Below are 15,769 nucleotides of genomic sequence, written 5' to 3' on the forward strand. Positions count from 1 at the left end.
GTTGGGGAGCACACATGGAGGGCAGAGATATCCAAGGACAGTGGTCAAAAAGGAGCTACGCATGCACATAAATCAAAAAGAAATACTAGCAGTGATACATGCAATCGAGGCCTTCAAACCCTTTCTGCATCAAGGCCACCTACTAATAAGGACAGACAACACCACAGTGATGTGGTACATAAACAAGCAAGGAGGCACCCATTCCTACCCTCTTTGCAGACTGGCAATGAACCTTTGGGATCTTTCCTTGAAACTCAATATACAGCTGCAAGCTCAGTTTGTACCAGGGAAAGACAATACACTGGCCGACAGCTTAAGCAGAAATATCATGGATGCGCACGAATGGATGCTGCACCCGGACATCTTTCTACAGATAACACAATCATGGGGGAGGCCGGACATAGATCTATTTGCCTCCCCCCCACAATCAACTGAAGACATTCTGCTCAAGGACATACCACCCACAAGCGTGGAAAGTGGACGCTCTCTCTTTCAGCTGGAGAAATCTAACAGTGTATGCATTTCCACCTCTTCCATTAATGACCAAGGTGTTACTGAAGATCAGGACAGAGCAGCCAAAAGTGATTCTGATAGCTCCGGACTGGCCAAGACAGCACTGGTACCCACTGCTAAAGAGCATGTCACATACAAAACCATGGCCTCTTCCTCTATGGCCACTTCTACTGACACAGCACAGTTACAAAACTCTGCATTCCAACCTGAGGACCTTACAACTAACAGCCTGGAGAATACCTTGACTCCTCCTCAGGATAAGCTATCCCAGAGAGTGAAGGATATTATTATGGAAGCTCGCCGCCCTTCCACAAGAAAAGCATATTCAGCAAAACGGAAAAGATTTTTCATTTGGAACACCACAAAGGGCCTAGATGCGACAGTGATGAACATGGCACATATCCTGGAATATTTGGCAGAAATGTTCCACAATGGTCTGTCTTATTCCTCCATTAAAATTCATGCTTCAGCAATTTCAGCAGAGTACAACACTGATACACCTGTCTTCTCTCATCCTCTCCTAAGACAATTTCTAAGAGGAATCAAAAACATCAAACCTCCAAGGAAACCACCTCTACCTGCTTGGGACCTTAACTTCGTGTTGGAAAAACTAACGCTGCCTCCATTTGAACCAGCAGCATCTGCAGATCTACAGTACCTTTCATGGAAGACTGCCTTCCTTTTGGCCATAACCTCAGCAAGAAGAGTTTCGGAGTTGCAGGCCCTGATGGCAGTACAGCCATTCATTATTTTTCATCAGGACAGAGTTTCATTGAGAACCAATCCTACATTTATGCCAAAGGTGGTATCCAGGGTTTCATTAAACCAAGCTATTCACTTGCCTACCTTCTTCCCAAATCCACAAAATAAAGGGGAGAAACTTTTGCACACCCTGGACATACACAGACAGTTGCGCTACTACTTGGACAGAACTAAAGGTTACAGAAAAACTGACCAGCTGTTGGTAGCATATGCTGCTGGTACACAAGGAAAAGCAATTTCCAAACAGACAATTTCAAAATGGATAGGAAATTGCATTCGCTTTTGTTACTCCTTTCATGGAAAGACTGTACCAGCTAACATTAGACCTCATTCCACGAGGGCCACAGCCACCTCCACAGCCTTCTTAAGAGAGGGGTGGCTACCAAGGACATTTTAGAAGCTGCCACATGGAGCTCCATGCATACATTTGCCAAGCATTACAATTTACCTTTATATTCCAGATCCAGAGCAGGCTTTGCTATGGCTGTCCTGCAGGGTATTTTAGCTACACCATCCTTTTCTTAGTTCCTCCACCCCCAGATTGGCTATGGTACTCTACCCATATGTGATGACTGCAGATGCATCCTTGAAGGACATAGTACAGTTTTGTACCTACTATAAATGTAGATGTCCGATAGGTATGCATCTGCAGTCAGGTTTACCCTCCCTCCTTCCCCTCTGTGGTATTTCTAGGGTACTTATCCCTCTAATAGCTAGCTGGGGGGATCTATTATGGTGTATTTGTTTTTATATATATTTTTGTGCATGTTTGGATTTTTATTGCATTTCTCCAAATTTAGCCTTCCTTAGAGGGCACCTGGCATCTGGGGCAAGAAAAACTGAGGAAGATGGCATCAGCTGATGCTTTTATATCCCAGACGCTCTGACGTCGGGGAAGGGGCGACATCAGCCGACGCCGGACCCAGACTTTGGAATCCGGCCGACCGAAGGGCTGCCTGAGACAGGACAACCCATATGTGATGACTGCAGATGCATACCTATTGGACATCTACATTTATGGTAGGTACAAAACTGTACTTTACATAAGTACTCTGTCTGTCATGAACTGATAAAAATACAACTGTGTAAATGTTCACCTCCTGAGTGTAGACATTAGAAAATATAGACATGAGTAAAAACTGTCTGGAGTCATGCTGAGGTAATGGTAAATGTCCACTTGACCCATTTGCCGCTATCACTAAAGTGTGAAGAGTTTGACAACAGCTGATGCTTGTTCACTTAAAGACATAGAATCAATACTTTATGAAATAAGATTAAGATATGCCTGTATTCTTTACCACTCACACCCTAGGCTGTACCGGAACCCTGTATGTTAATGTTGGGATCCCACATGAACCCTGCACGAACCCCGCATGTTAATGATGCCTCTAGTCTTCACTGCTCACACCCTGGGCTGTACCTGAACCCTGCATGTTAATGTTGGGCTCACATGAACCCTGCACCAACCCTTCATGTTAATGAAGACCCTAGTCTTTACCATGCACACCCTGAGCTGTACCTGAACCCTGCATGTTAATGTTGGGTTCCCATATGAACTCTCCATGAAACCCACATGTTAATGATGCCTCTAGCCTTTATCACACACACCCTGGGCTGTACCTGAACCCTGCATGTTAACATTGGGTCCCCACATGAATCCTGTATGAATCCCATGTGTTAAGGATGCCTCTAGTCTTCAAAACTTACACCCTGGCCTGTACCTGAACCCTGTATGTTAACATTGGGTTCCCACACGAACCCTGCATAAACCCCATGTGTTAATGGTGCTTCTAGTCTTTCCCACACACAGCCTGGACTGTAGCTGAACCCCACAAATTATTGGAAGGTTCATGTGGAAATATCCATTGCATAGAGTATCCATAAAATGTTAAATGTGGTGGTGCCAGTCAAGACTCATGATAACTGTGGGGTCCTACATCAGTACTACATATAAATATTTAATTCCTATCTAGGAAGAAAATTTCCACTGTCTGTGTAGATAAAATATAGAAACTTTCTTCTGCTGTTTTTCAGGGTTATCAGTGGTTGAAGGAGAAAGTCACAAGTGAAGAAGGTCGTCGACAACAGACAAAGTTGAAGGAAGTGCATGCCATTGCTGAGAGGCTGAACTGTAGTACTGCACAGCTAGCAGTCGGTAAGTCAGAAACTCCATGCCTCTGTGTAACTGCAAAGTTTGAACCACTGTCCTCTTCTGCTACTTGGGAAACCTGCATCATTAACTGGCATGAAGAAATATCTTATGTTTCCTGTGAATGGTAAATTCAGTTTGTACTTTACTGTGAACAGATAGATTCAGACTAAACTTAGCTAGTGTCAGGGAGATTTGATATTCAAGGAATCCTTTTGTTGCATATGGTATACAGGTGAGATGATGTTCTGTTGGGGAGCTGAAAGCAGAAAAGATTTCATTAGTCTGTGCACCCAGCTTCCAGCTAGCATATTTGTCACTGGCTAAGAGGCAAAGTAAAGTAAATGATGTTAGTTCTGCGTTTTACCACTCAAGAGGGGGTCAGAGTGAATGACAAGGGCACAAAGCATAGGCATATGTGTTGTCTGCATGTATGCAGTATATGTAGAGCTTAGAATATATGCTTATTACTTGTCAGAGGGGATTGGAAAAATATGTGAGCTTTGTCACATAGAGATGCATGTGGATACTCAAACATAAAAACACTATATATGTGTGTGCACACGCATGTGCATGCTTGTGTGTGTGTGTGTGTGTGTGTGTGTGTGTGTGTGTGTGTCTGTGTGTGTGTATATATATATATATATATATATATATGTAACCTGTGTGGGTTAGGGATGGTGCGGTTTGGGGTTTTTTGGAGGGGGGATAACTGGTTACTTACCCTGGGTGGATCTTATTCAATGATGTGGGATTTCAATATTTTCACGACAAACTGGGGTTCAATAATTTGGGATTTCAACAAACTGAGGTGAATCCATATATATATATATATATATATATATATATATATATATATATATAAATGATAAAATGTAACTGTTTTGTTCTAATTTCAATAAATTATAATTAGAAAATTTGAGTCTAGTTGTTTCCTTTCTTTTTTTTTAATCAAAATATTGTTATAATAAGATGGGAAAAGTAAAGCAGTGTTTTTTATTTTACATTTGATGATCGGGAAAGTCCAACTGGACACAGGTCCATTTTCAGCAGAGGCTTGGGGAGAAAAGCTCCCCTTAAAACAATGCTACAATACATTTTATAAAATACATAACTGTACCCTTAAGGCATAAAAATAAACATATAAGAACATATTTAACATTTATTCATAGACATATAAATCAGTACCATTAGAATAAAACATTGTTTGTTAAGAGTAAGTATTCAGTGGTTAGAAACTTAGAGGTGATCTTTGGCAGAATCCTTGCAACACTGCAATGTATTGGATTAGCCTGGGGCATCACATGGGCACAGCCAATTGTTAAAATAGTGGGTTTTGAGTAGTTTCTTAAATAGTGAAGCAGAGCTTGTAGAAGTTATGTGATTTGGGAGTGAGCTCCAGATTTTTGCTATTGTACAGCCAAAGAGAGTTTTACCCGCTTCATTCTTATGTTTGATGACATTTATGAGTGTTTGGTCTGTTGATCTTAAGGCTCGGGTGGTAGTGTAGGGCTGTATTAGATTCTGTAGTGCGGGGGTTTTGTTAGGGAGGTAGTACAGTTTGTGGGCTGTGGAGAGTTGAGTAGTAAGAAGTAGTTGGGGCAACTCAAGCCAGTTGAGCTGCTTGAGGGAAAGACAGTGATGGGAGCTATTACAGGCACCTGTAGCAAACTTGGCAATCTTATTATAGCAAGATGCCATTTTGTTTTGTTTGCTGTGGCGAAGATTAGTCAGGATTGGGGAGGCATACAGTAGAGTGGATAATATGTGAGTTCTTGCAATAGTGGCTTTGGTGTAATTGGTCATGAATTGCTTGTTCCTATACAGGAGACCAAACTTTTTGTTTACTTTTTTGATTGTTTGGGCTATGTGTATGTCAAATTTGGGATTGTTGTCGATTACTACTCCTAGGAGTTTAGCGTGTATTGTTGGGGTGATTGAGGTATTATCCTTGGAGTTTATGGTAAAATCATTATTTAGTGCAGGAGATCTACCAGGGCTGAAAATAATTATTTTTGTTTTTTTGGGGATGAGTATAAGTTTAATGCTAGAAAACCATGCTTCGGCCAGAGTAAAGTTATGCTGTGTTATTGTTTGAAGTTTGCTTAAGGTAGGGGCGGTGCATATGATAGTAGTGTCATCTGCATATTGCACTATAGAGGAAGGGGAGAGGATGCAGCTATCTGATTTGTAAATATGGAGAATAGTAAAGGACCAAGTATGGAACCTTGATGGACTCCTATGGATACAGGTAGAAGGGAGGATAGTTGGTCCTGCCAAAGCACTGCTTGTTTGTCGGCCAGATAAATAGCTGTTGAACCATGATATGGTGAGGGAGTTTATTTTAAGGATAGATAGAATTTTGAGAAGCATGCTGTGGTTGACCATATCAAAGGTTTTAGATAAGTCTAAGAATACAGAGGAAACGAAAAGCCCGTTGTTTCTATGGGTGTTGACTATGTTGGTATATGACAGTAGTGCTGTTGTGGTACTATGGGAGGGTTGAAAGCCATGTTGAGGTGTTGATATAAGGTTATGTTTTAGGAGGTAATGCATTAGTTGTCAATGTACTACTCTTTCTAGTATTTTTGATAAAGGGTTAAAATTGCGATTGGGCAGTAGTTGGTGAGCTCAAGGGAGTTGCCGCCTTTGTGGAGTGGAATAATATGAGATATTTTCCACAGGATAGGTACTTTGCATTCAGATATGGATCTATTTATGAGGACAGACACAGGGTAGGATATGGTTTCAGCTGATAGTTGAAGGAAATCAGTGGGAAGTTTGCCAGCAGATAGAGTGGTAAATTTTAGTTTTTTGAGGCATTTAGTAATAAGTTGTATAGGTGCTGGAGACAAGGAAAAGCTAGAGGGAGTCTGTTGTGTAGTAGGATTAGTAGGGGTTGGAGAAGGTGTAGGGCTGGTGGTGCTATTTAGGGTGTTAGATAGAGCTAGGACTGCTTCAGTAAAGAATTTGTTGAATTGTGTGGTGGTGTCCTCTTTGTCAGTTGGTACTATGGGTGTGGGAGTGCTGGTTTTACCTGGGTGCAGTAATTTATTTATTGAGGCCCAGAATTTCTGAGGGTTGTGAGTGTATTTTTCTTGTAAGGTTTTATAGTATTTGGTTTTATCAAGTTTTATAAGTTAAACTCAACTCTCAAAAACAATAAACTGACAAACTAGGTAAAAGACACTACACTGCTGGAAACAGAGGCACCAAACACTTTAGGACCAAAAACAAGAAACTCTTTAATGCGAAACCAATAAAAACCAAACAGTAATGCAAAGCACTTTTCATCTGGCTACATAGCCAGACTTCTTCAGACAAAGAAAGCAAAACATTCCTATTAAACTAATTAACCAGTAGAAACACATCTCCATAAAAACAGTTAAAAGGCAGTAATTAGGTAATGTTAAAACAGCCAAGTTCAACATTTTCCAACTTAAAAAGCTACAAAAAAGTATTAAGCAAGCAATCCCACCATCCCCACCCACAAAACAAAAAATTTATACCATAGAGTTTGTTACCAAATATAATATTAAATATTGGTTCAAAGTTTGCTTAAAATTAACACTTAAACTTGTTAAAATTGTTTTATACTGTCTCTAGACACCTACATGTGTTGTTCATACAAAGTGTTGGTAAAATACTCCATTAACTACAAAAAATGTACACAGTTACTTCAGGCCAGAGGCTAAAAAATCCATTTAGCTATTACTCTTCCAAGGTGCGAATAATATTCTACACTAAACCACCAGTTTTTATATCGGGGCCAAACAACAAGTCATCTACTCAAACATTTTAGTTTTAAAATACAAGTTAGTGAGATGACTTCATTTATTCCTGGTGCCCTACTGGCATTGAGCCTCAGTTGCCAAAGCAATTCCAGTTGTTCCAACAATAATTGGAACGGACCTCCTCTTAAGTTGGGTAAAATCTGATCAATAATTCTAAAAACAAAAAATGCCCAGAATTACCATTGCAATGCCTTGCCAAAGCATTCTCCTGTTTGCCTTTGGCAATAGTCTTCTGTTGGTTTTTTCGACATAGAAGGCTGGGCATGTCTGACACTGGGCTAGATACACCACTGCCTTGGAATTACAGTTAAACCACCCACTAACTTTATAAGTACTTCCTAGAATCAAAAAGGTGCTACCAGTCGCCATAAACTTAAAAATAATTGAAAGCCTCTCATTTGAACATTCCTGGTGTTTGTTCTAGGACACATGCATAGGTGCCGGAACCATAGGTTTTCATTTTTTTAAGTTTTCATTTTATGAGCATTATATGGCACCACAAAACATTTGGAACAATATCTTTCTTTAAGCACAAGCGCTACAGAAGTTATTTGCGCAGCTGTATTAGACTACAGGTCAGATGGGTTCTTTGAGTATAACTCTTTTATGTATTATTCATTAATTATATAGAAATAGCTCAGTTTTGAGTACACTAGTAATCTAAATATGTCAGCATATAACGTAAGACAAAAAAGCAAATCCAAGTGTGGTCCAATGAATAAAAAAACTACTTCAGATCATGTACTTGAATTCAGAAATATGTCTTGTCAAAGACAACTGCAGGAATCCATAGCAGGCATACATCCAGATAGTAAATGGCACAATGTGGGAAAAGAAGCATTTATTGGTGTTTAAAGTAAGACAAGTGTTTAACAGGGAGTCATTCACATCACATCTTTTCTTACTAATATTTGTTATTGTGAACTTGATGTATTATATATTACAAGAATACAATTTGTTAGAGCATTTCTTGCTGTCCTGATTATGCTTGTAAGTAAGGAAGCTCCATTTTTATGATTGTAAGTAAGAAAGCTCCTCTTTATGCTTGTAAGTAAGGTGTGTGTGTGTGTGTGTGTGTGTGTGTGTGTGTGTGTGTGTGTGTGTGTGTGTGTGTGTGTGTGTGTGTGTGTGTGTGTGTGTGTGTGTGTGTGTGTGTGTGTGTGTGTGTGTGTGTGTGTGTGTGCATGCGCGTGTGTGCGCGTGTGTATGTGTTGTGGGAGCATTTGTGCTACCTCCATGTATAGACTGGTAGAGGGAAGAACTGCAGTGTTCACTTCTAAGACATAATAATGAGCCAGTAATGATATGTTTTTGTGTTTAGATTTAACATACCTCTGAGTCAAGGATTGTTTTCAACACTGTAATTGATCAAATCATTTTGGTCAGTTAACAAAGCTAGAAAGAATGTCTCTGAATCCTCGTGACTGTGTGACAGAACAGCATTCTCATGGATCAGAAAATCCAAGTAGCCAAAGCATTTAAAATAATTCTGCAGTAGAGTAAATAGAATGGTAGAATTCCTCAGATGCATAGAGACTTTAAGAAGTGAAATAAATCAGAAAAACTCAAGATTAGCCAGATGCATTTTACATGAAGGATTAAATAACTGTATTTGTTGCAGAATTACTCATAATATAGTTAACACTCCATTCATGTGTGTTCATCTATATATGTGTGTGTTTGTATATATATTTATATGTATGCATGGATGTATCTATGTCTTACATCTAAACAATACAGGTTTATGAGACCTGATAAAGGTGGGGGGATGGTCATAATGAGTAATGTGGATTATAGTTGTCAGATGATGAGAATCTTAAGTGAAGAAGAAACATATAGGAGAGTTACTATCAATGAGGTTAATAGAGCATATTACAAAATCGATCTATATTTACATGATGCACTGTACCAAGGGACTATCAATGAGATAGAATTTGACTATCTTTCGGTCAAAAATCCTAAGACAGCAAGGATTTTTGGGATTCCACACCAACAAGGCCTTGATTTATTTTATGACAGCTTGAGGACTAGCCCGAGTTTCGACGCAGGAAAACTAGAGTTATGTTATGACTTGATGGAGATAATATTAAAGAACAATTACATTTTATTTGAAGGAGAAACATACCAACAATCAACAGGAGTGGCAATGGGGGCACGATATGCCCCTGTGTTTGCCAATTTAGTCTTATTAGCATGGGAGAAAGAACACATTTTTGGATCCAGATACTATAGTAACATTATTTTATATAATAGATTTCTGGATGACTTGCTTATAGTATGGAGAGGTGATGAACAAAGTGCTATTGACTTTGTTTCATACCTAAATGAATCATCTGATTTCCTCAGATTTACTTATAAATGGGACAATGATGTAGCTAGCTATCTGGACATCAAAATTACGAAAAATAGTACTGAGTTCATTAGTACTATTTATAGGAAACCGAGTTATGCTAACTCAATGTTGCATTTTTCAAGTTGTCACCCGTTGCACCAAAAGAGGGGGTTGGTCAAGGGCCAAATGGTTCGTTTATCTAGACTCATTAGTGACGAAGAACCTTTTAGGGCTGAGATTTACATACTTATAGGTATGTTTTTGGAAAGGGGTTACCCCATAGAAATGCTGACGAAGATTAAAAAGGAGGTATATAGGAGGAGAAGGAACAAATATGTACCGATTTTGAGAAATAAAAGTGAAATGATAAAAGTATGGAATTTGGAGAATGAACAGATTGACACCAGTGGTGGGGAAGATACCCCAAGATTCATACTTAAATACAATGAAAAGGCATGTGAATTGAGTGCCAATTTCAGGAGTCTTTGGGATTATTTTTTGAACAAGGACACTAAAGCAATTTTGGGTACAAGACCTGCCATAACATATGCTAGGGGTAACAATTTGAAAGACATATTAGAAAAGAACAGTAGTAGACACAGAAGATCAAACATGACCAAATGTGGTAGGTGTAAAACATGTAGGTACATTGCTGAAGGGACCTACTTGAGTGTTGTGGGCTACAAGCGTACAATCCCATGCCCTGGAGTCTGTAATTGCACCACTAGAAATTGTGTATACATAGCATCGTGTATGTCCTGTGAGGCATTCTATGTGGGCATGACGACAAGAAGTCTAAAAGAAAGAATAAGGGAGCATTGTAGTTCCATAAGAAGGAAGGACGAACACAATGCCCTATACTTACACTCTAAAAATTGTCATGAATTTAAAAAGTTTCTATTCTTTATAGTTGATAGGGTGAAACCAAATGTTAATTGTGACATTAAAAATTATGTAGCTCTACGTGAAACGGAATGGCAGATAAGATTGAATGCCACGAAGTTTCCAGGGCTCAATGAGTGTATTTCTTTAAAGCCTGTATTGAAGCATAGAGCACAATTTATTTGAGAAGAGGATAGATGTTACAATTGTTTATAGTATTAATACACTAATAACAACATTATGATTATTGGTTTGCATATTTCAACAGATTACATATTCATGTATATACATACACACATACATTATTTATTTGTTACAAACACAATGTAAAAATACTTAATAGTAAAACAGGATCAATTTTTATTCCAGTACTCAGATTTGTGTAAAACAATTAGTTGTTTAACAATATTCATATTTTAATAAGATGTGTAGGCTAGGGTTTTGCACAATAGTTTATAAGTAGAGTATATATTTTATGTAATTTTATTATTTGTTTGTTTTTCTTATTTTATACTTTATTCAAGGTGAACTTTTTTATGAAAAAGTTTATCATAAGTAATTATTTTATTACTTGTTTGAAAAATTTGCTAATTGATGTAAAATGTAATTGATTAATTGAAGTATTGTGTTATTTAAGCAAGATAACTGGGTGTGTTTTATCAATGACTCTGATGAAGCCAGTGGTACTGGAGAAAGCGCTCAGTCAGTGTGTCTTACTGGATTAAATTGCATTTTTTTCATTTCTGGTCTGTGCCTTATTGTCGGATTTTGCCAGTCCTGTGGTTGATGTTAACTACATTTCGTTTCTTTGTGGGTTCCTGGGTTGGAGCTTATTGCTTTTTTGGAGATGTATCTATATTTTCTCATTAGAAGATCTCTGGGTTTCAATGTGGCTGTTTTATTGGCACAACCCTTATGTAGAGAAATGGTATCTAGCCATCTGAAACAGGCACAGAATATCAGGGAAAGTCCCACAGATGTAATGAGACACGGAACATATTTAGTAGATGCCCTTTCTCAGTAGTGGGCATACATGAGCTTAGGCATACAGTGAAATGACTGCTCAGGTATGGGCTTCCAGTGTAGAAGGACTAGAATGTTGAAGTCATATTCTATGGAGCAGGCAGACAGTGGTACCACAGTAGATCTCAATACCACCAGATAAAGGTAAAAATGCAGTGGCTCACATTCTTTGCATTGTTAAGACTCAGGGCAGCTGGCTGCCATACAGCAGCAGAATCATGGGATTTTTTTTTACTCTTCATATCATCATATAGGTTCTTAGCCAAAGGATGATGATTGCCAATCCAATAAGACATAGTTCTTCACAGACGAAGGTACTACCTTTGCGATATTTCAAGATCATTGTATCAATGGCGCTCAATGTTTAACATTGGCAGAACAGGTTCATAGAACACAGTTGGAGGCTTGGAGCCTGTGATTAACAATGGAAGGAGTGAGAGAATTTGGCTTGCTCTTTTGTGGAATTTCTTAAATTATAACCTCACTGAATTTCAAAAAATTGAACACCAGCTGCAATCCATAAGTCCAGGCACTGGGATAGTCGTCAAATTCAATATGTTTCTCTGCTTTGACAGCATATGAGTTTGCCATGATAGTAGAATAAATATCACCTTGGGTCTCCCCTGAAAAGGATACTACCCTCATGGCATAAACCCAGTAAAAAAAAGGATAAAAATAAATAAATAAATAAATAAATAAAAATGTCATGACTCCTTATTACTATATAAATGTGAGAAAGAAGAATATTTAATGACAAAACATTGTGTTATTGAAACAAGTATAATGTGCTAAATGTTTGACAACAAAGTGAAGTATTCAGTGATGAGCATGTTGCATTATAAACACAGGAAAGAGCAGAGTGGAAAACATGACAAAGTGATAGTTATTAATACTTCGTAACAAAGCTGGTGCAAAAGTGAAAGTTATAATAGCAGAATCAAGCACAATCTTTTCAAATTCACTCCGCAAGTACATGCGTTTATTTAAGAATTTGTGTGAATCTTATGTGGGTGTCTTCGCATTGTGTCTGTCAAAAATTGTTCTTCCTTTGTCCTCCTTCACAGTTTACTCTGAAAACATCCATAACAGCAGTGCTAAAAAGAATAACTTTGAGAAGGCACAGCAAAGTACATAAGCCTAACAACTGGATGTTAGCATCACAGAACTTGGGTCCCCTCATATTATCTATGGTATGATCACAGTTATTCTCACTAGGGCTAATATACAATTATCAGCCATGGGATAGGTAAGACCAATCAGAAAATGTTAATTCAAGCATCAAAAGGGAATTGGATAAACTTAATGCCATCCAGGTGAACCTATGCTGTGGTAGTAAATAGTTATGAAAAATTGCCCTTTTTAGATCACTAAGTGCCCCTCTCACCATCCAACCCCCCAGTCTTCAACAGCTTCCAGCACCTATGGACACATGGCCTTTCCACTTTCTAGAAGGGATTTTAAATGTTTACCTCTTCTAAATGTTACAGTAGGTTTGCTCCCCAACTTCTCCATTATCTTTGTGTCTGAACCAAAAATGTTCCATTTTTTTCCACAAAATTTTAATAATTTAATTAGCGTCAACATTAAATGGAGTGATGAAACTAATTCTATAGTTCTCAAGTCTATTGTCTTCTACTGATAAACCATCCGTAGGTACTACTATATGACTCGAATCGTGAGAAACTTCTTCATGGTTACATAAGATAGGTTTGAACCACCCTGTGTGTCTTTTAAACCAGATCTCATTCACAAGCTCAGACACCATACCAACTGGGTACCCTCTATGGATAAACATATTAGATAGGGCATCACACTCCTGTAAAAAGTCCTCCTCTGACACCATTCTGGCTGCACAGACTAACTGACTTTTAACGACAGATTTTATTCTGGTGGTGGGGATGTGAACTTGTATAAAAAATAAAAGAATTAGAGTATGTTGACTTGCGGTAAATATTAGCCGCATACTTTTTACCCACTCTATCCTTAATTAAATTAACATCCAAGTAAGCAATAGGCTCTTCATGGAAGACACTAGTACATTTTAAAAACTAGTGGTATGGTTTAAACTGTCCACCAGTTTTAAAGCCTCTTGTTGTTTTCCTCTAAACATCAGGAAAATGTCATCCAAAAACCTCGTAAATAACACAATTCTGAACATTGTGTCTTTATTGTTAAACAAAAACTGATGTTCCCACTGGGCCATCACTAAATTAGCGAATGAGGCCCCACAGGGTGAGCTCATGGCTGCACCCACTTTTTGTAAATAGATGTCAGAATCAAACATAACAAAGTTGTAAGACAACATCACATCCAACAGATCTTCCATGAGCCTCATTTCATTACAAGGAGCGCCATGAAACTGTAACCTGTCCACTATCCATTCTATACCAATGTCACTCGGGATAGAGACGTGCAAGTCACAAACATCAATAGTTAGAAAGTTCACATCCTCCTTAAACTCACACTTGTTGATATTAACCAGAAATGCCCAAGAATCCTTACAAATGTGCCTTTCTTTTTCTACATATTTTTTAAGGGTAAGGTCTACCAGTTTAGCAATAGCATAAGTAATGGAAGCCTTTGCGTCCACCAGTGCCTTCATCGGAGGATTGTGGATATTCTTATGCAGCTTCAGGATGCCAAACAATGCTGGAATTTTTGGGGACAAAGTTTGCAAATAGTTAAAAGTTGACACATCAATAGCTCCTTCAGTAAACAAATTGTGCAGGAAAATCCTAATACAGTTGTAAGAAACATGTAACTCATGCAAACTTGCTTTTACATATGTAACATTGTTTAAAATATCATTCATTTTTTTATTGTAGTCTGCCTTATCCATCAAAACTAACTCCCCACCCTTATCAGGTTTTAGGAAACGAACAGGTAATGATAAAAATAAAGACAAAGCTTCCCTTTCTTCTTTTGTTGTACTCCATCCCTTTGTGTCCACAGTATGGTTAAACAAGTCCCTCATTTCCAATTCAGATAGAAATTTGAATAATGACACAAGGGGGTGTAAAGGGGGGTTATAAGTACTTGCTACACATAATACTGGTAGCTGGTTTGACCTATTGGTATCCAATAGACATAGGCACCGGAAGCTGTTAAAAACTGGGAGGGCAGAGGGTGACAGGGGCACTTAGTGAACTAAAAAGGGAAATTATTTTATAACTATTTGCTACCACAACATAGGTTCACTTGGAGGACATTTTAAGCTTAGCCAATTCCATTTTGGTACTTGAATTAACATTTTCTGACTGGTCTTAGCTATCCCCAAGGCTGATAATTGTATATTAGCCCTAGTGTGAACAACTGTGATCATACCATAGATAATTTGAGGGGGCCATGTAATGGATGCAGCATTTAGGAATTGCCTCTATCCATTACTGGCATGAGGGGAAATCCTGTAGTACATTTTCTATTACCCATCCTTAGATCCCAGTTGCATTTGAATATGGATGGATGAGCTTTGCTTTATTTTTATGGATAGTCTGTTCCAGAACAGTGGTAGCCTCTGTGATATATATCCATCCGTCCATAACATTCAGTTTAGATACCTGGACTGAGTATTTGTGATGCCATTTGACTTGCTGATGTTCAGTAGGTCCATCTGTATTATGTCAGAGGATGCTTTGTATGCCAGGCATGTCACCTCTAAGCACTCTGTACGATACTGAGAATAGTAATAAATCTTTGAGGTGGTCCATGCAAGACCTGTTGTTTAGGACTTGTATCCTTTTAGTAAGGTATCTCTGAAGGTATTCCATTTGTTGCATGGGGCTGAACAGATACATGCCAAAGTGAGCATTAGACAAAATGATTGACATAATGAGAGCTTTGTAAAGGGGGACAGCATCTCTAGATCTAGTCACAATCAATTTGTTTATAAGCTGTGCAATATAGAAAGGCTTTCTTATGACTTTGGGCACATGTTGGGAAAAAGTTAGGTCACTGTACACACAAATTCCCAAATGCAAACAATTGGATCAGTTCTCAGAAAGCATTGTCATGCTTTTGACACCAGTTATTATTTGGGACAAACCTTCCTGCATGATGGTTAAGTCATTTGGGGATTCAATAACTTCTCCTAGCTTGCAGTCATCTCAAACTTAGCTGGCCAAAGCTCTTTGGTATTTCCTTTTACTTTTGAGATGTATATGCCAAACAGAAAAAGTCTCAGCACCGAACCCTGGGGGACTCCATTGGTGACTGGTTTCTTCCCCTGTTTTGATCTCCTGCCTCCTGTGAGCCAATGCAGCTGGCGATTTAAGTGTCTACTCCTACATTATTCATCTTTTGTACTACACCTGAGTA

At 38.4% G+C, this 15,769-nt stretch overlaps 1 protein-coding gene across 5 annotated transcripts in view; it reads left to right on the top strand.

Annotated features, from left to right (window-relative positions):
• Nucleotides 1-15,769, top strand: part of KCNAB3 (potassium voltage-gated channel subfamily A regulatory beta subunit 3) — a 1,202,467-nt gene that overhangs the window by 915,727 nt on the left and 270,971 nt on the right. For all 5 annotated transcript variants that reach the window (XM_044077289.1, XM_044077288.1, XM_044077291.1 and 2 more), the window contains one exon: nt 3,310-3,430. In XM_044077289.1, the coding sequence (XP_043933224.1) occupies nt 3,310-3,430 (121 nt within the window). The remainder of the gene's footprint in view (nt 1-3,309; nt 3,431-15,769) is intronic.

Source organism: Protopterus annectens, chromosome 7.part0 (assembly GCF_019279795.1).
Source record: "Protopterus annectens isolate FY-2018-M chromosome 7.part0, PAN1.0, whole genome shotgun sequence".
Lineage (NCBI taxonomy): Eukaryota > Metazoa > Chordata > Ceratodontiformes > Protopteridae > Protopterus > Protopterus annectens.